The following is a 22,837-nucleotide window of genomic DNA, read 5'->3' as shown; positions in this document are numbered from 1 at the left end:
AGTGCAGACGGAAAAACGGTGACAAATCTAATTGTGGTACCTGCCTCTAAAATAAATGAAGTGTTGAAAGAGTTCCATGACGGTCCAAGTGGTGGACATCTTGGTGTGACGAAAACCATAGAAAAGGTAAAACAACGATTTTATTGGGTCGGTTATCAACAATCGGTAGCCGATTGGATTTCAAATTGTCCACAATGCATAGCAGCCAAAGGTCCAGTAAGAAAAAGTCGTGGACGACTTCAGCAGTACAACTCAGGTGCGCCATTTGAGAGGATTGCAATGGATGTAGCAGGCCCTTTCCCTGTTAGTGATGCCGGAAACCGTTATGTTCTAGTGGTGATGGATTATTTCAGCAAATGGCCAGAGGTGTATGCTATTCCCAACCAGGAAGCCAAAACAGTCGTAGGTGTGTTTGTGAACAACTGGATATGTCGTTATGGTGTACCATTGGAGTTACATTCGGACCAGGGCAGAAATTTTGAATCCGCTGTGTTCAAAGAAATGTGCGATTTATACGGAATAAGAAAAACAAGAACAACTCCACTGCATCCTCAATCAGATGGCATGGTCGAAAGATTCAATCGCGCACTGGAGGAATATTTGAGAAAAGTGGTTAGTGCACATCAGAAGGACTGGGATGAACACATACCAAAATTTCTGCTGGCCTACCGAACAGCCGTTCACGACTCCACCTCTCGAACACCTGCAAAAATTATTTTCGGAACAGAACTCAAGCTGCCTGGTGATTTAGAATTTGGTATAAAGCCGTCATCAAAAAGTAAGGATGATGAAAACTTTTCCCAAGAGCAAGATGACCTTAATGAACTTCATGAATTCGTGCGGAGACGAATAAAAATGACTAGTGATAAAATGAAGGCCAGATACGATCGAGCAGTAAATTCTGAAGGATTTACCGAAGGCCAGCTAGTACTACTGTATAGCCCACAACGTAAAAAGGGTTTATCCCCTAAACTGCAAACTCACTGGGAAGGACCGTATGTGGTGATTAAGAAATTAAACGTATTACCGAATACAGAAATATAAGAGCCCGAGAAGCAAAATGAAGGTTGTACACCTAGAACGACTAGCTGCCTATGGGAAAGGAGAATCTGTGCCTATTCGGGACGAACAGGCTTAAGCGGGGGACAGTGTTACGAAATTGAATTTGCATTTAAACTAAACGGTTTTTAACGGCCAGTTCCCGAAATTTCTTAGCGACTAACATTTGGGTGGCATCACTAAGCGTTGAAGAGGTGTGTGTCTCCACTAAACATTGACTTACATCAGTAGAAGTATCTAGATGATGGAGCCAGAATAAACTGGAAATATAAAGAAGGTGATGCCCATGTATAAATAGCGGTGGCAATCACCAAATGAGTCAGTCTGTAATAAATCGTCATTGAGTAAAGTTAATAAAGTCAAGTGTGCTTTCGTGTGTTAAAGATAAAAAGACAGCCTTACAGTCTACTATATAAGTTGTGTTATAAAAGTATTTGTGTATAAAACTGTGTAAATAAAGAGTTGTTGTAGTTTTTAACAAATTGACGCTTTTATTTGCAATAAGAAGAATCCAGTTTATTTCAAAAGGAAATAAACGAACGTTTTAAAAGGTAAAACGTAACAATATATTTCTCCTTTTCATTGTTCCTCTTAGTTCTCCTATAAGTCATAATTCTATTGGCTATCTTCGATCTGGTAATATCCTTTTCTCTATCGTCCGTAATTGTTTGAACCCATTGCTCTATATCTGCTATTAATCCGATTGTCGAAAATTTATTGTCTATTGGTAGAGCAAATTTTGAGCCAAGAGAGAGTATCCATTGGCTTTCTTCTGGAATATTTAATGATGTTTTGTTGATAAACCAGTCTGGATTAAATTTTATGTTAAATTCCGTAAATTTGTCTCTCTTCAAGTGTTCGATTTTAGATGTAAGTGTCCTTTTATTCATAATTGAGTTCTTTTTATATCTCGCTTTTTGTTTCGTCATGAATTCTCCGTATTCCCTTGCATTCAGTGATCTGTTAATCATTTGTTCGCTTTCTCTCATCTCATCTTTTAGATCACTCAATTTATAGTTTGTCTCCTTAATTTCCAGATTCAGTATCTTCATGTGAAATTTTCGTTCAATTCTATCCAGATCCCTCGATATCCTCGTCGACGTAAACAACTGTCTTGTGATCTTCGTTGTGTTATGTATATGTTTCGGTGTAAGACCCCTTTTTCTGCATGTCAACAGATATTTTAGTCTTTCTGTCTGTTTACCTAATTTATTCATATTCCTACAGTACTTTTTGAGTAACAAACAGGTGTCCACATTGTATCTTCGCTTAATGTCTTCAAAAAAGCTCATGTTGCTGCTCTTAAACTCAATTCTATTACAATTCCATGATTTATTGAACATTACAAACGCCATTTTCTTTATATTTTTATAGCGCTTAGCGATATTTAGTAATTTGCATGTAGATTTAAGGATTTTCAAAATAAATATATATCATTTTGATCTACACAAATTGATAATGCAACTAATAAATACGATTAAAGCGCTTTTAGGGGCAGGACATAGTATTGGAGATATGACCTATTATAGACCGATCGTAAAAAATTCTTTAAGCTAAATTTCTGTTCATAACAGCTATATTTCAGTCAAATTTTGTATCTATATCGTAATTTAGTAATAAGTCATGTGTGTTTAAGTGATTTTCTGAAGGGAACCTTGTATGGGACCGACCGCACCCATGTTATGAACCGATAGTGAAAAAATCTTGTAATAGAATTTTTGTATACAAAATTAATATTTGGGCCAAATTTTTTATCAATAGCTTTATTTGGTAATGAGTAATGTGCGTTTAAGAGATTTTCGTAAAAGGACCTTGTATGGGATCTCTGACCAATTATATATATAAAGACAAAATTTCAAAATTCTGTATATACAGTGTCTCACATAAATATTCGAATTTATTATTTTTTATGAATTACTGTGTTATTTTATGATGCTATTTTAAAAATAATAATAGTACTTAAAATTTGTTAATGAAATTTTATTAAATTTTATTATTTTTACGAAATACAAGAAAAAAGTAATAAAAACTCATTAATGGTTTCCAAAAAAATGGAAAAAACCCAAAAAGGGTCATTTCAGGTACTGCGCAAAATTATTCGAATTTTTTCTGAGAACTCTTTTAGAATCCTTGAACACGTGTTTTATTGCCCATTAATACACCCATTATGCAGGTAGTGGTTATATGGAATATTTAACATTATATTTTTTGGAAAATTGCATAATTATGTTGTAAATCTTTCATGTGTAAGCGCTTAAAATGTTAAAAGAAAAAGAGTTGATCAATTCAAATTAAAAAATAAATTTATATAAGTATAATCAAGGTCGATCAATTAAATACATATAAGAAATGTTTGATAGATTCCCATCGACAATATATTTTGTCATTCCACGCATGGAACAAAGAATTCCATCAAGTATTTACCATTATCAAGTCGTCCAAAACTGCTGTCAATACAGGACGACATAGAAATACTGAGGAAATACCGAAGGAACCTTCATCTATCAGCTCCAAAAATTAACAACGAACTCAGGACAGTCCTGTGAATAAAAATTAGTGTCGAAATTGTGCGCAAAGTACTAGGGGGCAATAATATGCATGGTCAAGTACTTAGGTGGAAACCGCTCATATCGAAGTTAATCGATGTTAAGTGTCTTGACTCCGCAAATAGACTCATAAGTAAGAATATTGGATTCTGGAAGGAGGTTATCTTCGACGATGAGAACAAATATAATATTTTTGGCCCAGATGGTCGTCAAATGATATGACGAAAGCTTGGAGATGCCTTGGAATTATCCAACTGTAAAGGACCCAAGTTGCTGTCATATTTTGGGGTTCTGTGTGTCCGTCCACGGTGTAGACTAGAAGGCCAACTTGTCAATTTTAGAGCAGAATTTGCATGCTAGTACCACCAAAATGGGGCTACAACCCATTCAATTTATTATCAACAGAAAAACCTTCCAAAATACACGACCTGGTACGTGAAAATGTTGATCATTTACAACACTAAGTATCTTCTTTCATCAAATTTTCAATGAAGTTAATGACTGGACTTAAACTCTTTTGAAAATTTGTGGTTATATTTACAAAAACAACTTTAAAATCACACATTATCCTCCAAAACCACCATACGGTTGCTTTGCATGAAGAATGGGACATAATAACGCCAGAACTATTCCATAAATTGGTAGAAACAGTCACACGTCGCTTGGAAGTTGTTTTTAAAAACAAAGGCTACTATACAAAATATTAATTTCATTTTAATCATTTATTTTTACTTCATAATGCTAATCTAAATATGATGTATACAACAAATTCGAATACTTTTGTGAAGCTATTTTTTGCACTTTTTTAAAAAAAAGCTAAATTAGTTTAACTAAATTATTTTTGTTACATTTTTAAAAATGTGATATAAAATTTAAAGACTGTCTGGACTACATAATAAATTTATTTATTTATTTTTTTCACAAAATCTATTATAAAATGATGTCTGTTTTCATAATACATTAAATTCGTATACTTATGAGAGACACTGTATATCATTATTTGGTAATGAATATTGTGCATTTAAGTGATTTTCTGGAAGGGACCTAGTATGAGAGCTATGACTAAATATGGACCGATCGTAAAACAATTTTATAGTTTAATTTATGTATATAAGAGCAATATTTTTGCTAAATGTATGGATATCAACATTTTGTAATGAGTTATGTGCGTTTAAGTGATTTTCGGGAGGGAACCTTGTATGGGAGCTATGACCAAAGTTGGACCGATCATGAAAAAATGTTCAAATAACATTTCTGTGTACAAAAATAGTATTTATGCCAAATTTTTTATGGGTATCACTATTTGATAATGAGTTATGTGCCTTTAAGTGTTTTTCTGAAAGGAACCTTGTATGGGAGCTATGATAAGTTATGGACCGATAGAAAAACAAATCCACAGTAATATTTCTCTGTATATGAGCAATACTTGTATTTTTATGAATATCTTAATTTTGTAATGAGTTATGTGCGTTTAAGTGATTTTCGGGAGGGGACCTTGTATGGAAGCTATGACCAATTATGGACTGCTCGGAGAAAAATTTCACAGTAATATTTCTGTGCATATGAGTAATACTAGTTCCAAATTTTATATGGATATCTTAATTTAGTAGTGAGTTATGCGCGTTTAAGTGATTTTCGGGAGGGGACCTTGTATGGGAGCTATGACCAATTATGGACCGATCAGAAAAAACTTTCACAGTAAAATTTCTTTGCGTATGAGTAGTGTTTATAAAAAACCGAGTTTTGGAAAAAACGGTTTTTCGGTTAACCGAAAATTGACCATTTCTAGAAAACCGGTTTGTCGGTTAACCGAGTATAAAAAAACCGGTTAAACCGGTTAACCGAAATGTTTGGAAATCATTAAAATATTATAATATTTAGTTGAAAAAGTCATTATTATGAATTACTTAATAAGATATTTGCACTTTTTAGTATAGATATGCACATTAATATATCATAAGAAAACAAACTTATATAGATCTGAAGATATTATTGATTCGTTAGGTATATGGAAGTTGCCATAGGAGGGATAAATTGACCTTTGAATATATAATCCATCTATATCAATAGCAAACATTATGTCCAGAACTATCAAGGCTCGCGACGATTTATCGGGAACAGAAGTAGACGACGACTGTCTCGACATAGACAGTGACCTCCCTTCGCTCGCTACGCCTGTGGTTGTTCAAATTACTGTGAATGACGCTTAGGAATATTGACAGGTGTCATTCTGACTTCCTGTCAATCAACCTAAGCGCCATTACAGTTTGTGAAAAACCCCAGCAGCATAAGTTTTCGGACGGCAACAACAATCCTTATGTTTCGATAAATAAAGTCCGTTTTGAGAACGTTTGTGAAACTTCTCGATTTTTATTATACTCATATTATACATATGCACAAACGGAAAATAATGTTTAGAATTATCTATCCAAAATTTTTAAAAACCACAATAAAAAATCAGAGAAAACATACAATTTTGTACCAAAAATTTGATTTTTTTTGGAACCGGTTAACCGAGACTTAAAACCCGGATAACCCGGTTAACCGAAAACCAATGTTTTAAAAAAACCGGTTTGCGAAAAACCGAAATATGCAATAAAACCGGTTTTTCGGTTATCCGGTTAACCGGTTTATAAACACTACGTATGAGCAATACTTATACCAAATTTTATATGGGTATCTTAAATTAGTAATGAGTTATGCGCGTTTAAGTGATTTTCGGAATGGGAACTTGTATGGGAGCTATGACCAATTATGGATCGATGGAACAAAAATTTCACAGTAAAGGGGACCTTGTATGGGAGCTATGTCCAATTATGAACCAATCCAGAAAATTTTTTCACTGAATGAATTCTATTCACATAAGATTTTAATTTGTAAAATTTTTTAAAGATTTCGACATTGTGACGGAAGTTTTTAACAAAAAACCAATTTTCCGGGAATATGTACTTTTGTATGGGAGGTATATGAAATTGTTGACCGATTCTGGCAATTTTCAGCAGGAGTCAAGCTCTTGTGTAGAAACGAATGTATGGTGATTTTCACGGAATTATCTCGCATAGTTTTCGAGAAAATTACATAAGAATGTGTAAAAAATGCTTATTTTTTTCGATGTTGTTTCAAATTTTGATTCATAACTTTTCCCAGTGTAAACCGATTTTGCTTATTTTCAATACCAAACTGCCTAGGACAATAACAAATATTTTGGGTGAATTTCGATAATTTTTGTTGCTTCGTGTTAACGTGAGAATGTTTTATACAGACAGACAGACAGACGGACATAGCTAAATCGACTCAGAATTTCATAAGGTCCAAGAATATATATACTTTGTTGGGTCTCAGATGAATAGTTCTTGGTGTTACACACGGAGTGACAAAGTTATATATACCCTCTATCACCACTGATGGTGGTGGAGGGTATAAAAAACAAAATACACAAGGCAGGCAAACCAGCAGACATCCAAACATACGAAACGAAATACACAAAAAAACAAAATACACAACGCAATGAAACCAACAGACATCCAAACATACGAAACCGAATACACCATGAAATAAAAACAATATACACAAGGCAATGAAACACACAGCCATCCAAACATACGAAACTGAATACACCAAGAAACAAAAACAACAACGCAATGAATAAGCAGTGTTGTTGTTGGTTATTTTTTATGAAATTTTCAGAGGTTGTCTCGGATTTTTGCTTATATCTCCGTTGTTTATGGACGGATTTTGCTGAATTGAAATAGGAAACTTCTCGAAAGCATGTCTGATAGAATTATTTAAGATTTTGATCCCGAAGATATCTGAGGTCTTCAGAAAACTGATTTCAACAGACAGACATACAGACGGACATGGCTTAATCGACTCCGCTATCTATAAGGATTCAGAATGTATATACTTTATAGGGTCGGAAAATTATGTTTTGGAAATTACAAACGGAATGACAAACTTATACATATATACCCTTCTAACGAAGGTGAAGGAAGAGAATTTTGTTTGTATACTGTAGGTGACTGCCAGCCACCGAACGTATTTAAATTTTAAAACAAGTAAGAGTTCTATATTCGGTTGTGCCGAATCTTATATACCCTTCACCATGATGTGTTAAAAAACAATCAGTACGAATTTTATTGGAAAAAATCAAAAAATACCAATTGTATCCCATTTTGTACGTTCTGGCCTAATCCGGGCTCTACATACTTAATTTCATGTTTCTAGGTTCAATATTATAGAAAATTCAAAAAGTACCTTTTGTAGAACGAAAAAGTACCAAAAAGTCCCCTTTTATGTGTTCTGGCCTAATCCGGGCTCTACATACTTAATTTCATGTTTCTAGGTTCAATATTACAGAAAATTCAAAAAGTACCTTTTGTAGAACGAAAAAGTACCAAAAAGTCCCCTTTTATATGTTCTTACCTAGTCAAGGCCCTACATGCTAAATTTCATGTTTCTAGGTTCAATATTATAGAAAATTCAAAAAGTACCTTTTGTAGAACGAAGAAGTACCAAAAAGTCCCCTTTTATGTGTTCTGGCCTAATCCGGGCTCTACATATTTAATTTCATGTTTCTAGGTTCAATATTATAGAAAATTCAAAAAGTACCTTTTGTAGAACGAAAAAGTACCAAAAATCCCTTTTAATAGGTTCTTACCTAGTCAAGGTCCTACATGCTAAATTTCATGTTTCTAGGTTCAATATTATAGAAAATTCAAAAAGTACCTTTTGTATAACGAAAAAGTACCAAAAGAACTACAATAACAAATAACAAAAAGAATTACAATAACAAATAACAAAAAAATTACTGTGTTTTGTTTTTGTTTGTTTATTGTTTTGTGTGTGCACGAAAAAAGTAAATTTTTGATGACATTTTCAGAGGTGGTCTCGGATTTTTACTCATATCTTTGTTATTTATTTCTGATTTTAAATAGCGTTCTATTCGATCGTTTTTTCCGATAGAATTATTGAAAATTCGGATCTCGCAGATATCTGGGCTCTTCTGAAAACTGATTTCAAAATACACACAGGCAGACAGACAGTCGGACATGGCTAAATCGACTCCGCTATCTATAAGGATCCAGAATATATATACTCTATAGGGTCGGAAAATTATATTATAGAAATTACAAACGGAATGACAAACTTATATATACCCTTCTCAGCCCCCCCCCCCCCGTCATGTTTTCTTGATGTCAGACCGCATCTTGGTGTATTGCAATCCGGGGGTAGGTAGGTGCTACCAATACCTGTAGTCTTCCGGGACTATAAATTGGTGTTGACAATTTACTGCCTAGCCTAGCCTTGCATAAATTGGAAAGAGGTCTAACCAGAGCAGCACATAATCTGGTACTACGGGTGGCCAGTTGCCCACAGGACTTGTCCTGGCTGGTCAGTTGGTTGAGGTTCCTTCGGAATCCACGTAGTGGCTGTGGTTGAAACCTAAATCGCAGGAAGGGGGTGCTTGGTTAAAAGACTGATACACATATCAGTAGTGTGATTGGGCGACATTATGTCGGGGTAGATTGAGCTTGCTCATGACACCTGTCTTTCCCCAACGTGACTACTTTGGCAAGAGATTATATAGCTCGAGTACTTGAGCAAAGTGCTTGTACATGGACCGGCATATCCATGTACAAGGGGCAGTGGTGTGTTATTACTTGATACTCACCCAGTGGTTGAAAAACAGTGTTGCCAGAACTCCCTCAGAATAATGTGCAAAATGACGGTCAAAAAAGTGCAAATTCGTTGAAAAAAGTGCTAAATTCAAATCAAGTTTTTAAAAGTCCATTAAGCCATGTTTACCCGTCTGTGCGGCTGGCTGTCCAGGTATAATGTACAGGTCGCTATTTTTCACATAATTCAACGAAAATGCAAAATACTATTTCAAATTGGTCCATGATTTGACCTTGCCTATATAAATATCCCTTTACAAAATCCCTTTAAAAAAAATTCAAACAAAAAGTAGGATTTTGAACATGACCCTCCCCGATTTCGATGAAATTCGGTACACACATTCTTCATGTAAATACGGAATTTAAAGTTCCCTAAAATTTTCAAATTCGTTACGGTCCAGATTTTATCGATGTTTAAATTTCATATTTTTTTTTTTTTGGATTTTTTTCAACAAGCTTTAAATTTTACATCGTATATTTTCTGAACTATTTATCCGATTTTAATCGTTTTAGTTCCCAATGAAAGCCTATGTCTTGTAGCTTGATAATATTCAAGATATTTAAAAATTTTATGTTTTATTTGATGATGAACATAAAAAAGTTTAAGAATTTGAAACAAAAATTAAATTGTTTATGAACAAAAAATTAAATTTTTTGAAATTTGTATGGAAATGATGAGAATTATTTTACTAAAAGTTGATTTACACAATTAAAAAACTTACCGTTTGAGTCAACAAATTAGGATTAATATTTTATAAAATATTTATCGTTTTAGATATTTTATAAAAAATACGATGTCAAATTTAAAGCTTGTTGAAAAAAATTTTAAAAAATTTGAACTTTGAACCTTGATAAAATCTAAACCGTAATGAATTTTGAAATTTTGAAGAACTTTAAACTTCGTATTGATACAAAGAATGTATGTACCAAGTTTTATCAAAATCGGAAACGGTAAGGTACAAAACCTGTTCGAACATTTGTTTAATGCCCCTAAGTATATACATATATATGTATATGTATATTAAATAACAAATAAAGCCCCCTTCACACGGGCACACAAGTAATATGATCTGTCAAAATTTTGTGTAGAAGAGAACGGATGGGATCGTCTAAACGCAATATGTAATGAAACCATCACACATTGAGAGAAAATACGGATGGAAAATTTGACAGTCGTATGGCTCTCTTCATTTTTTGAAATGATTAAAAAAACAAGAAAATTTCATTAGATCAGGGATGCATTTTTATGTAAACAAAAGAAATCATGTGCAAAACAGCTGTGCAAAAAAAAGCAAATCAAATATAATTTGTGGCTCAAACAAGTGTTCTTATTTTGTGAAAATATTTTTAAATTAATCATGTTCAAAATTTAATTAATAATTAAATGAATTCAGAAAAAGTTAATGATTTTTCTCCATCTTTACTAAAGGTAATTAATTTTATTTTAAGGTTACAAGTTACATATGTAAGTATATAAATATTTTTTGTTTTATATTTATTAGATGGAGTGGAGTCAAGCTGCGGTATTGGCACTGGTGAAGACCTGGAAATCCAAAGAATGCTTATATAATCCTAAACATGAGTTTTATCATAATAAGCATGCACGAGCAGCTGCTTTGGACACAATTGCCACAAATATAAAGCAAATAGTTCCAAATATTTCACCAAATGATGTAAAGGTAGGTTTCTATTCATTTTTATAGGTACGAATTTGGTACTTTTGGATTGTGTTCCGTTCAGATTTTTATATAAAACAGCAACGTCTTTTTTTATAGACAAAAATAAATTATCTTCGCTCTCAATACGGACGGGAGCTGCTTAAAATCCGGGAGAGCCAAAAAAGTGGAGCTGGGACTGATGATGTCTATATTCCATCAGCATATTGGTTTGAATACCTTGATTTTCTAAAGGATTACGTTTCCGTCAGAAAAGGCAAATCAAATATTTCATATGTAAGTAATAAATTTTTAGTAAGCTTTTAAAATGTTTAACATAAGCTGTGTTTCAGAACTTTACTGACACAGCTACATATACATTTAAGAAGTTAATTTATTGATATCTATTTCTTTTACAGACGACAGATGATAACTTCACATCAGAAATTGATGATTTACCCCAGTCTTTTAAAAGAAAGGTACGCACACATTAATCAATTAACTAACCAATGACTAATCTATTGACTAGTATATGTATTAATCACTTGAGTAATCTATTGACTAATATATGTATTAGTCTATTCAATAATCTATTGACTATTCTATGTATTAGTTAATTGACTAATCTATTGACTAGTATATGTATTAATTAATACATAGACTAGTATGTAAATAGATTATTCAATAGACTAATACATAGTCTAATCAATAGATTGTTCAATGGACTAATACATAGAATAGTCAATAGATTACTCAATAGACTAATACATAGTCAAATCAATAGATTAGTCAATTGAATAGACTAATACATAGTCTATTCAATAGATTACTCAATAGACTAATACATAGTCTAATCAATAGATTGTTCAATTGACTAATACATAGAATAGTCAATAGATTACTCAATAGACTAATACATAGTCAAATCAATAGATTAGTCAATTGACTAATACATAGAATAGTCAATAGATTAATAATTAGACTAATACATAGTCTAATCAATAGATTGTTCAATAGACTAATACATAGTCTAATCAATAGATTACTCAATAGACTAATACATAGTCTAATCAATAGATTGTTCAATTGACTAATACATAGAATAGTCAATAGATTACTCAATAGACTAATACATAGTCAAATCAATAGATTAGTCAATTGACTAATACATAGAATAGTCAATAGATTATTAATTAGACTAATACATAGTCTATTCAATAGATTAGTCAATTTTTCAAACTTTAGGACATATTTGACCCTAACACTCATATAATGTACACTTCAAAAATAGTGCTAACGTTTATAACATATTTTCAGATATGCGATGAGAGTTCACAATCTGACCTGGAAGAGCCTGCAACGTCAAAAAGAAATAAATCTAAAAGCATGCCATCAGTATCAGATGCGGACGATATCCTGCAGGTTGCAAAAAATTATATTATAAAACTAACCGACCCAGAAGAACCTGAAACACCAGAACAGGAATTTGAAAATTCTGTTGTTAATTTCTTTCGGACAAATATTCGAGAAATTACCGACAAGAACCTGCAGGATGAAGTCGTATCCAAAATAATGCTGATTATTTTTGAATATAAAAAAAAACGAAGGGAATTATATTTAAAATAACACTATGTTATTGAGTTGATGCTGACGTTTGTAACGCATTATTAAAAAAAAAATTAAAATATGTGTATGTATATAAGATTCGCCATAGCTGAATATAGCACTATTTTTTATTAAAAAGCAGTCTAGTCTCGAAAAGTACAAATAAATACATATAATAATTTTTTTTTTTAAATTTATTTTGTTTATTTATTATTTAATCTTTTATTTATGAAATTTTATTGACAGCTTAAAAAAACTTCAGGACTAATGCCTCATTCTGCCAAGGAAGTATATCAATATTATTGAAAAAATCTCTGAACGCATCACTGCTTCTGTTACCAGAAGATTTTTCCAATTCAGTTAAATTTATAATATCCCAATGTGGCTCTTCTTCCCCTTCTCTGCACAAAAAGTTATGAAGAGCACAACAAGCCAATGTTAATAACTCTACTTTTTCAACAGACAAATTTATTTCACGTTGAAACAATTGAAATCTGTTGGATAGGATTCCAAAGGCGTTTTCAACTACACGTCTTGCCCTTGATAAACGGTAGTTGAAAATTTTATTCTCCTGCAACTGTCTTTGGCTGTATGGTTTTAAAATCATAGATGTCAAACGAAATGCATCATCCGATACAAACACATAGGGTACCTAAAATAATAACAAAACATTAATATTAAATATAAACTTGGTTTATAAATGCATATACCTTTATATTAGATCCGGGAAGAGTGCCATTTTCCGGAAAATTTAGTAAATTTTCCTTTATTGCATCACCAACTTCTGATGCATTGAATGCAGCAGAATCATTGGCTCTGCCGTTGGTTCCAACATCTATCATAATAAACCTATAACCGCCATCAATATAATGCTATTAAATCCTTTGTAGTTGTAATAGTAGGAACCATCTGCCAATTTTGGTCTAAATGCTATGTGTTTGCCATCTGAAAATATTGTTTATTATATATTATTACCATGAAATACATTCAGCTTACCAATTGCACCCAGACACATTGGAAAATTCCACTTGTGGTAAAAGTTTTCAGCAATTATTTTCCACTCTGAAGTAGTTTTAGGAACCTTAAATAGTTTTACGTTAAATACACTCATAAGATACTTAATTAAACCATGCAAATTTACTTTTAAGTATTTATTATGTAAAGCATTATATATTGCTTTTGCGGTTTCGGGAATTATATCACATATTGCAGGCACTGAAACACGAAATCCATAAGATAAGTCTGTGTAGGTGTTTCCAGTTGCAAGAAAACGTAATGTTATTAAAAGTCTGAAAAATTAAAATGGAGGTTAGTTTTTAGATCAATAATTTGTAAATTCGCTTACTGTGTTGTTACTGAAATTGATTCCCTCATATTTGTGTTTTGCTTATAAATTATGGGTCCAATAAGCTGTAACAAATCTTCAAATGATTCCTTCGACATTCTTGCAAAATTTATAAAGCTTTTTGGGTCTTCCAGTTTCAATTCCTTTATAGCAATGTGCGTCATATCCTTTCCGGTATAACGCCGTAGTAGCCATTCCCGGCTCCAAATGCGCTTGGACAGTCTTACTTTTTTAACCCGTTTCTTATCTTTGCACTCATATTTTTTAATTATGGCAATTGCAATTAAAACACCAAGGGCATTTTGTTTGTTTTTAATATTTGGCATTTTTATTTTGAATAGAAACTTTAAGCAACTTTTTTCACTTCGTTTGTTTATGTTTTTTTAACAGCTGTTGTAATCTTACTTTATCTTACTTTATTATTGTCTTATACCAATCGTGTAAACACAGAAAAAATAATCATATGACTCTTATTCTCTTTTTTTGACATACGGATGGAATTTCATTTTACTTTTTCATTAGACTTGTCGTACGTAAAGTGTGACCGTGTGAAGGCCCCTTAACACTAGGTAACAACGATTTTGTTTAGGATATAAAACCTATATGGTTTTCTTAGTTTAGGACGTCTAAGACCAGAAAAAGTATGTATTTAAAAAATCTAGGACGTCAAATCTTTTAACTATTCATTTAAAAAATCTTAAAAAAAGGTTAAATTCGGAAGAGAAAATTGTATATTTATAGTTTTTTGGGTTATATTCACAAAGGTATTCTTATTGCAAAAATATTGAAAATTCAGTTGAAATAATCTTAAATCTCGGTGAATATATGTCAGATTTATTACTCATACTTCTAAGAGCTTTTAGGAAACAATATAAATGTTAATGTGACAAATGAATTATGAGGGTTATATTCAAATACGCTAGTTTGTAATTTCTCCTCTATATAAATCCTCTTTCAGAAAATAAGTTTATTCTCAATAAATTATTAAAACATTTTAGTATTATGATACATTCGAAAAAATGATTTGTTTTAAAACATCCTTCTTAGAGCTCGGTCCGTGATCCAAACCATTGAGATCCTATTCCGAAAATAAAATCGATACACGATATAAAATTTGAGCATAAATCTAATAAATGAGCAAATCTTGGTAAATCGTCTTGTGTTGGTGCGTATATAATATTCGGCATCCCTGAACTTTTCCTGTTTTTATGTGTTCATACATTTTTATTTTATTGTATATTTTAAATTTTAATGGTTTTTTTTTTTTAATGTTTTTGGAAGATATTAGCCGTTTTAGCATGTAGTCACTAAATTGTTAACAAAACAACGCTCTTTTAGCTTATTTTTTCAAATATTTCGTACGATTATTGCACCCTAATATTTAAAATAATTCACTTCTTAGTTTAATTTATAGTGTAAATTATAAATTACAAAAAAACATATACAAAAAGTTTTCGTGAGAATTTCTTAAAATTTCAAATCTCAAAACTAAATTTTTGCAGTTCTCTAGAGAAATTAAACTTTAAAGTTCTTTAATTATAAAAAAGTGCAAAATAGAAGAAAAAATGCCAAAAATGCACTTTTAATGCTAAAAATTTCTTGCAAAAGACGAAAAAGTGCTAAAAAGCATCTAGCACTTTTTTCTAAAAAATAAGTGCAGCCGACGAAAAAAAGTGCTAGAATTGCACTTTAAATGCCGTTATGACAACATCCAGAATATATATACTTTATAGGGTCGGAAAATTATATTATAGAAATTACAAACGGAATGACAAACTTATATATACCCTTCTCACGAAGGTGAAGGGTATAATAACCGCCGTCAGAAAATATTGCCGCTTAGCCATTGACAACAGCTGTTATTGTTTATGCTTTTAAACAATTTCTTATGTGCCAAGAAAATATTTTATAATTTTTATAAAAATGGACTGTTTTTGCACAGACCGGCTATTATTAAAGTTTTTTGACTTGTTTTTGGCATTTTTATTAAAAATACTTGTAATTTTTATAATTATTTTTTCTTTTGTCAGCTGACTAAAATTTTAAATAGTACACTAACTTATGAGGGTTGCTCACAGCACTCATATTTTTTCGTGTTATTCTTTTATGATATAATATGACTTTATGACGAGCGTGTGAATACCCTAATTGTTTCCGAATGTGTATATTTTGGGTTTGTTTATGTCACTTCTGGAAGATAGTTTGAAGAGTGTATACATTTATGTTGCATTTTAATCATTTCGAAGTATACATTGTACTCACTTCTGGACGATTGTCAGACGAGAGCACACATTTTACAAAAACAAAATACATTGATTTCGAGTTTTCGCCGAGTTACTTCCGGATGATAGTTAGAAGAGTACAAAAACAAAAAAGTATAAATTCTCCATTTTTTTAAAGTAAATAATGCAGAAATTTTGCCAAGTTCAGTGATGTTTTGTATTTTTTTTTGTCCTGTCATGTTTAGTTTTAAATAATTCCAATATCCATAGAAAAATAGTGTAATTAATATATTGTGAATCTTAAGTAGTAAAAGAACAATATGACTGTGTTGTGTTAAAAATCAACTGTTAATAAACATTTAAGAAGATTTTGATAATTGGTTAAATTTATTAAATAAATACCAAACGGATTATATAAATACAATTAAGAAGTAAGTTGCCATATTTTACATTAAAATATTATTTTAGGAATAAGTTAACAACCCTAAACGGCTTCCATTTCCATAATTTTCAAACCAAGTCTAGTATGTTTAATTAAAATTTTTCTTATTTTAAATTTTGTCTCTCTCTTAATTGGCTTTGGAGTTATGGACATTTAAAGATTTTTTAAAGTTATATGTTTGATTTCGAAAAGCTTTCAAACGGTGTATTTTAATTCTGACTCTATTTACAAATTAGTGACTTTTTCTACAATTTCCCATATAAATATAACACATACGCCAGAAATTTGAACAGAAGGCAATATTTGATGAAAATTGCATTTTTAACCCATTTAGATTTATTTGAGTTAAATCTCAACTTTCAATATTTTTTATACTATTTGCACACTTAGGTCCTGTTTCTATATTACGTATTTTCACTTTGAGGTAAAATTTTATTTGTATTTCATTATCGCACCAAAAAAAAAAAAAAATTTACATTTTTGCTTAAAGTATTCACACGCTATCTGGAATCATTATAATCAAATTAATAGTACTATTTTATATATTATTAGATAGTAAGACCTTTCTATTGATATATACATATGTATGTATATACTAATAACTTTGATTAACCAGTGAGAAAAATATGATTTTCTTAAACCATCATTTGATACAAAACACTCATAGCTTTCATTTATTTACATATTAGCTGGGCGTACCCGGCGTTGCCCGGGTTTCTTCTAAAATAAAATTATTCTGTCTGCAAAGACTATACTTTTTTAAATAGATATCAAAATTTAGCTTATAACGATAAAAAAGTTATTATATTTTTCTGCATTTTGTTTAATACTTAAAGTCAGTTTCTGGACAAAAATGTCCCTTAAAAATTTAAAAATTGAAAATGAGCTTTAATTAAAAAATTGTGACCAATTTTTAGAAACGTTTAGGAAACTTTTTTTAGAAATTATACTGAAATCAGCATTCTCAATCACTGGTAGGGAACTAAGGACACTTTCAAATTAGTTGTTTTATTTTTCCCATGTGCAGTTGACTTAAAGAACTGTTCAGTTTAAATTCGGTCACACTGTACTTTGAATTGTAGTGCCCCTGGTATATAGAGACAAAAAGCTTCGGAGCATTTTATTAACTACAAAATTACGTACACTTAACCATTAACCGTACAAAATTTCAAGCGATTTTCATTCTATTTGAAAAAGTACAGGCAATTGAAGAAACTCTGAAACGATTATGAAACATTTTGCACAAAATTATGAAATATTTGGAAGATTTCAAATTCTTTTAAAAATAATAAAATTAAGTTTTTTTCTGTTCTAAAAAATATGAAGAATATCGTTAGATGTACAAAGCAGATACCCAAATAATTTTACTTATTTAAATATCCACGTCATCCTCTAATTAAAAAAAATTTCGGAATTTGTAACTGGTAAATGGAAAATGTGTACTAGAGTTATTCAAAATTATTATTTAATTTGAAAAGCTTAGAATAAATACGGCGCTACATACAGAAAAAGTTGTGCAGAATTTTTGGTTGATAATTTTCTAAAAGTATAAAAAGATATCAAAAGATCAATTTATCCAAATTTTATATGAATAATAGTTTCTATGCATCATTTGAGAGGTCTACCTATATAAGATTTGCAAAAAGTGCCGTCTTACGGGACACTCTAATGATTAGTCAAATACATATCTTCATGGTTTTTTAGATTTGAGCTACATTTGAAAAATGGCAGCCGAATTTATATCAAGATAATTTTTTGATGGCATATTTACCTGATCATAGGTTTTTATTGTTATCTCGATTAACAATAAATTCAAATTTTTTATATAAAACTCGATTTGTACGGAAAATATGAGTGATTACGGATCTATATTGTGTTCTCAAATTGAGAGTTATTTAGAGTAATTCTTTAAAGAATTATATAAGTAGAAATTTTAAGGGGAGATATGAATGATTTTCTAGATAGATTTAGGTGTTAAAGGAAGGAACCACAGCCGATTTAAAATTTGAATTTAAGTGAAAATGTAATATGATTATATTATTTTCCCTATTTTAGAAGCGGGTTTTGTTCAGTAATTTTTATTCTGCATACAAATGTGGCATCGTAGACATTCATTTAAGATCTAATAAAGATTCTGTTTTAAAATAGTTATTTTCTGAGAATATACAGCAGATTACAGGTTTTTAAATAAAAAACAGTTTTCCTGTGGAAAACGCTTTAGATGAAAATCGATTTTTGATAATAAATTAAATTGAATACAGATTTTTATTTTACCTAATCGAAGTTAGTTAAGGATCTACAAACATTTTAGAGTTTTCATATAAAAACAAGTAGGAAAGTATAGTCGGGCATGGCCGACCATATAATACCCTACACCATGAGTATATTTTAAAAAATTTTATTTTTCATAAAGAAACTTTTATGTTGAATTTTACCTTAATTCCAAAGTATTTAAGCAACTTATTGATAAAAAAAAACTAATTTTTTAAATATAAATATATAATTATATAGGAGTATAGGTCAAACATGGGCCGATACTCATTCAATTTGGGAAAAGGATATATTTTTAAATAACAGTTAGTTATGTTGAGTTTCATTGCGATACAAATGGTTACAAGTCAATTTTAGACGTTTAAGACATTTTTTGAAGGGGGGTTTGTGATTCTGAATCGATCGGTATATTTTGTGTGTTACAAACATCAGCACAAACGTATAATACCCTCCCCACTATAGTGGTGTAGGGTATAATAAATTTTTGAGTAAATATGTAACTAAATTCTCATGTACTATGAGAATTATATATCATGTTCTTTAGCATTATAAATGTAACAATAAGTGGACGGAAAAAGGTCATTGCATTTCATTAAGATCACAACAGGCCCGAAATTAGTGTTATAGGTGTATTTATTCGGATTTGGTGTATTAAACATTCTCTTCCTCAAACACTGTATGTTGCCAAATTTCTTGAAAATCGGTTTGGTGTTATAGCAGTTATTCAAAAAGTGAACATAAAAATGTGCGTATCATCCAATCAATATCATATAGAGTTTTTTTATACCCTCCACCACCACCAGTGGTGATACATGGTATGTATAACTTTGTCATTCCGTGTGTAACACCAAGAAATATTCATCTGAGACCCAACAAAGTATATATATTTTTGATCCTTATGAAATTCTGAGTCGTTAGCTATGTCCGTCCGTCCGTCTGTCTGTCTGTCTGTGTAAAATGAAGCAATAAAAATTCACGAAATTCACCCAAAACATTCGTTTTTATCCGGTCCAGTTTGGTATTAAAAATCAGTAAAACCGATTCACGACGTAAAAAGTTATGATTAAAAATTTCAGACTACCTCGAAAAAAATAAAGTCTTTTTCCCAATTCTTCAGTAGTTTTCTCAGAAACTACCAAAGATATTTCGATGAATTTTGTCACACATTATTTTTTGTGCCAGGGATCAATGTATATGTTCAAACTCGTAACAATTGATCCAATATTTCCCATAGCCCCCCATACAAAGGTGTATATTCCCGGATATAAGTTTATCGTTAATAACTTCCTCAAATATATCGGTAAAAACACAAAATTTTGTACATACAAATATAATATGAATAGAAATCATACTACCAACGTAGATCTCAGTCGGTCTACAATTGGTCATAGCTCCCATATAAGGCTCTCTTCCGAAAATCATTACTCTAATTTGTTAACTTCTGAGGTTAGACCTATTAAACGCCAAATTTTATGTAAATAAGTTTATTAGTTATGTAGTGAAAGAGTAGAAAAGAAAAGAGTTTCATATATATTTATTATTATATATTATAGGTTTTGAAGATGTAATGTGTCATACTCTTCATTCCACAACATTCATTATAACAGATTTCATGAAATTTCGATCAGTAGTTTTTTGTATGCCTGAACGTAAATTTGGTTTAATGATTGTTTTACAAAAAGTTGGTGTAAAAAGGGACTTCCGATTCTGATCCTGAGATCAGACCTATCTGTTCAGTAGTTTTCTGTAAGTCTCGAATTAAAATTTTGTATAACAATTACATATATAGAAAAAAGTGAGCATAAGAAGAATCCTGACGTCAAATCATTATTTTAGAAAGGTCGTGGCATCGGATCAAGTTCTTATATATAGCCTATAGTTCTTTCCAAGCTTATACCTATCGGTATGCAAAATTTCAGGTTTATCGGTTTAGTAGTTTTTGCATATTGTGATTTCAAAATTGGTGTAATAATAGTTTCACAAAAAGTCGGCGTAAAAAGGGGCGTGGCATCCGATCAAGATCTTATATAGCCTATTGTTTCTTCTGGGGTTAGACATATTAGCAGTCCAAATTTCATGTATATCGGTTCAGTAGTTTTGCCGTGAAACACACAAACAAACAGTCTGTTTTATAATTATGTATGTATATAGGATTATTGTAAAATTATAACTATTCATTTGAGTAATGCAAAAAAACAATAAAAATATTAAAACTAAAAATAAGGTTTCTTAGAATAAAATCAAAAGTCTTATCGTATTTTTTTCAACTTTAGTCATCTAAATCGACTAAATCAACTGAGGGGTGTGTCAATCTTGCTGACTTTATTGTAATATCAACAGCCCTTTCTACTAATTTAACCGTCTTGTCTATGCCCGAGCAAAATTACGTACATCAATACCCAACATACCAGGGTATGTTATACAATTTATATGGCTATTTCATCTTTTTATACATTTCTAGTGTATAATTCAGATAATTATTAAAACTAATTTAATAAAACGTCTGTATATATAAATTAAATAGTTTTTGATCATAAACCATTAAATTTTAGCAATTTACATATTTGTTAATGTCCACAAATATATCAGAAATGTATATTTATGAATAAAGACACATGACTCTGTATTTGAAACTAAATTTGTTGTTTAGTTAATTTTTTTTTTCATAAGATACAAGAATATATATAATCTATATATGTATATAAAAATGAATGTGTGTTTGTTTGTATGTTTGAACGTTATATACTACTAAACGGCTGAACCGATTTTCTTCAAATTTCACAGCGTATTCGTGTATGTCTGGAATAGGTAATGGGCTACTCTTTATTTCGAAATTCCAAGTGGGCGCCCACATTAAGAAAATATGAAATGCGTATATTTGAGATAATATAACAGTTAAAGTCCTCAAATTTTGTCGGAGCCACTTTAGTGTCAATATGATTATTGAGAACAAAAAGTAGGCGGACTACCATTAGGGGGCGTGGCACCTCCCATATAAATCAAATACAAAAATTCGTTTATCTTGGAAACTACTACAGTTAGAATCTTAAAATCTTGCACAAATTTAAACATTTTGGGTAATAAATTGGCGGACTACACATGTGGAGAGCGGCACCCCCCATAATAATTAAATACAAAAATTCGTTTATATGGGAAACTAATAGAACTTCTTCAAATTATGCACGAAGAACTTAAATATTCATCTAAACATTTTAGGGAATAAGGGACGGACTTTCACCTGGGGGGCTTGAAGCCCCCATATGAATTAAATAGAAAAATTCGTATATCTGAGAAACTATTAGTGCTAGAATCTTAAAATTTTACTTGAAGAATTTTGACATTCATCTGAACATTTAGAGTATAACGGGTGGACTTTCATTGGGGAACTTTGCACCTCCCATATGAATTAAATATAAAATTTCGTTTATCTGGGAAACTAATAGAACTTGCTTCTTAAAATTTTGCACAAATTATTTTAATATTCATCTAAACATTTTGTGGAAAAAGTGCGGGTTTTCATCTGGGGAGCTTGAAGCCCCCACTGAGAAACTATTAGAACTAGAATCTTCCAATTTTACATGAAGAACTTTGACATTAATGGGAACATTTAGAGAATAACGGGCGGACTTTCGTGTATCTTGGAAACTCTTATATTTTTAAAATTTTCATAGATATATAGAAATTGGCGATAGATAGAAACAGGCGAACTTGCAATAATTTGCTTGACATCTCTCATATGTAACGTATTGTAAATCTGGAAAACTATTGTAGTTAGAATGTTCAAAATCGTGGGTTTTTATTTATAAATATTGCTTTTAGGGTAGCAAAGCGTACTGGGTATAGCTAGTTCTAATAATAAAACATAAAATTTATAATGAAACTTAATTTTTGTCCGATAACTGACAAATAATTTGTATACACACCCAGGTATGTTGGGTATTGATACACGAAGTAAAAATAGAAAAAAAAAAAAAAATATATATATATATATATATATATATATATATATATATATAT

The 22,837-nt window shown here is 30.9% G+C and overlaps 2 protein-coding genes across 2 annotated transcripts; both read right to left on the bottom strand.

Annotated features, from left to right (window-relative positions):
* Positions 1-1,171: 1,171 nt before the first annotated feature.
* LOC119610937 lies at positions 1,172-13,382 on the bottom strand. The gene is made up of 3 exons (XM_037966361.1): positions 13,251-13,382; positions 12,880-13,192; positions 1,172-1,296 (listed from the first exon to the last, which is right to left on the bottom strand). The coding sequence occupies exons 1-3, from the start codon at positions 13,380-13,382 to the stop codon at positions 1,172-1,174; spliced, it is 570 nt and encodes a 189-aa protein (XP_037822289.1).
* LOC119610936 lies at positions 13,379-13,983 on the bottom strand. The gene is made up of 4 exons (XM_037966360.1): positions 13,886-13,983; positions 13,682-13,829; positions 13,537-13,621; positions 13,379-13,485 (listed from the first exon to the last, which is right to left on the bottom strand). Exons 1-4 carry the CDS (start codon positions 13,981-13,983, stop codon positions 13,379-13,381), a joined length of 438 nt encoding a protein of 145 aa, XP_037822288.1.
* Between the last annotated feature and the right edge of the window lie 8,854 nt (positions 13,984-22,837).

Source organism: Lucilia sericata, unplaced genomic scaffold (assembly GCF_015586225.1).
Source record: "Lucilia sericata isolate MDLA Ls3-8-SP2 unplaced genomic scaffold, ASM1558622v1 Contig001313F_arrow, whole genome shotgun sequence".
Taxonomy (NCBI): Eukaryota; Metazoa; Arthropoda; class Insecta; order Diptera; family Calliphoridae; genus Lucilia; species Lucilia sericata.
This window is presented reverse-complemented; position numbering and strand designations above follow the sequence as displayed.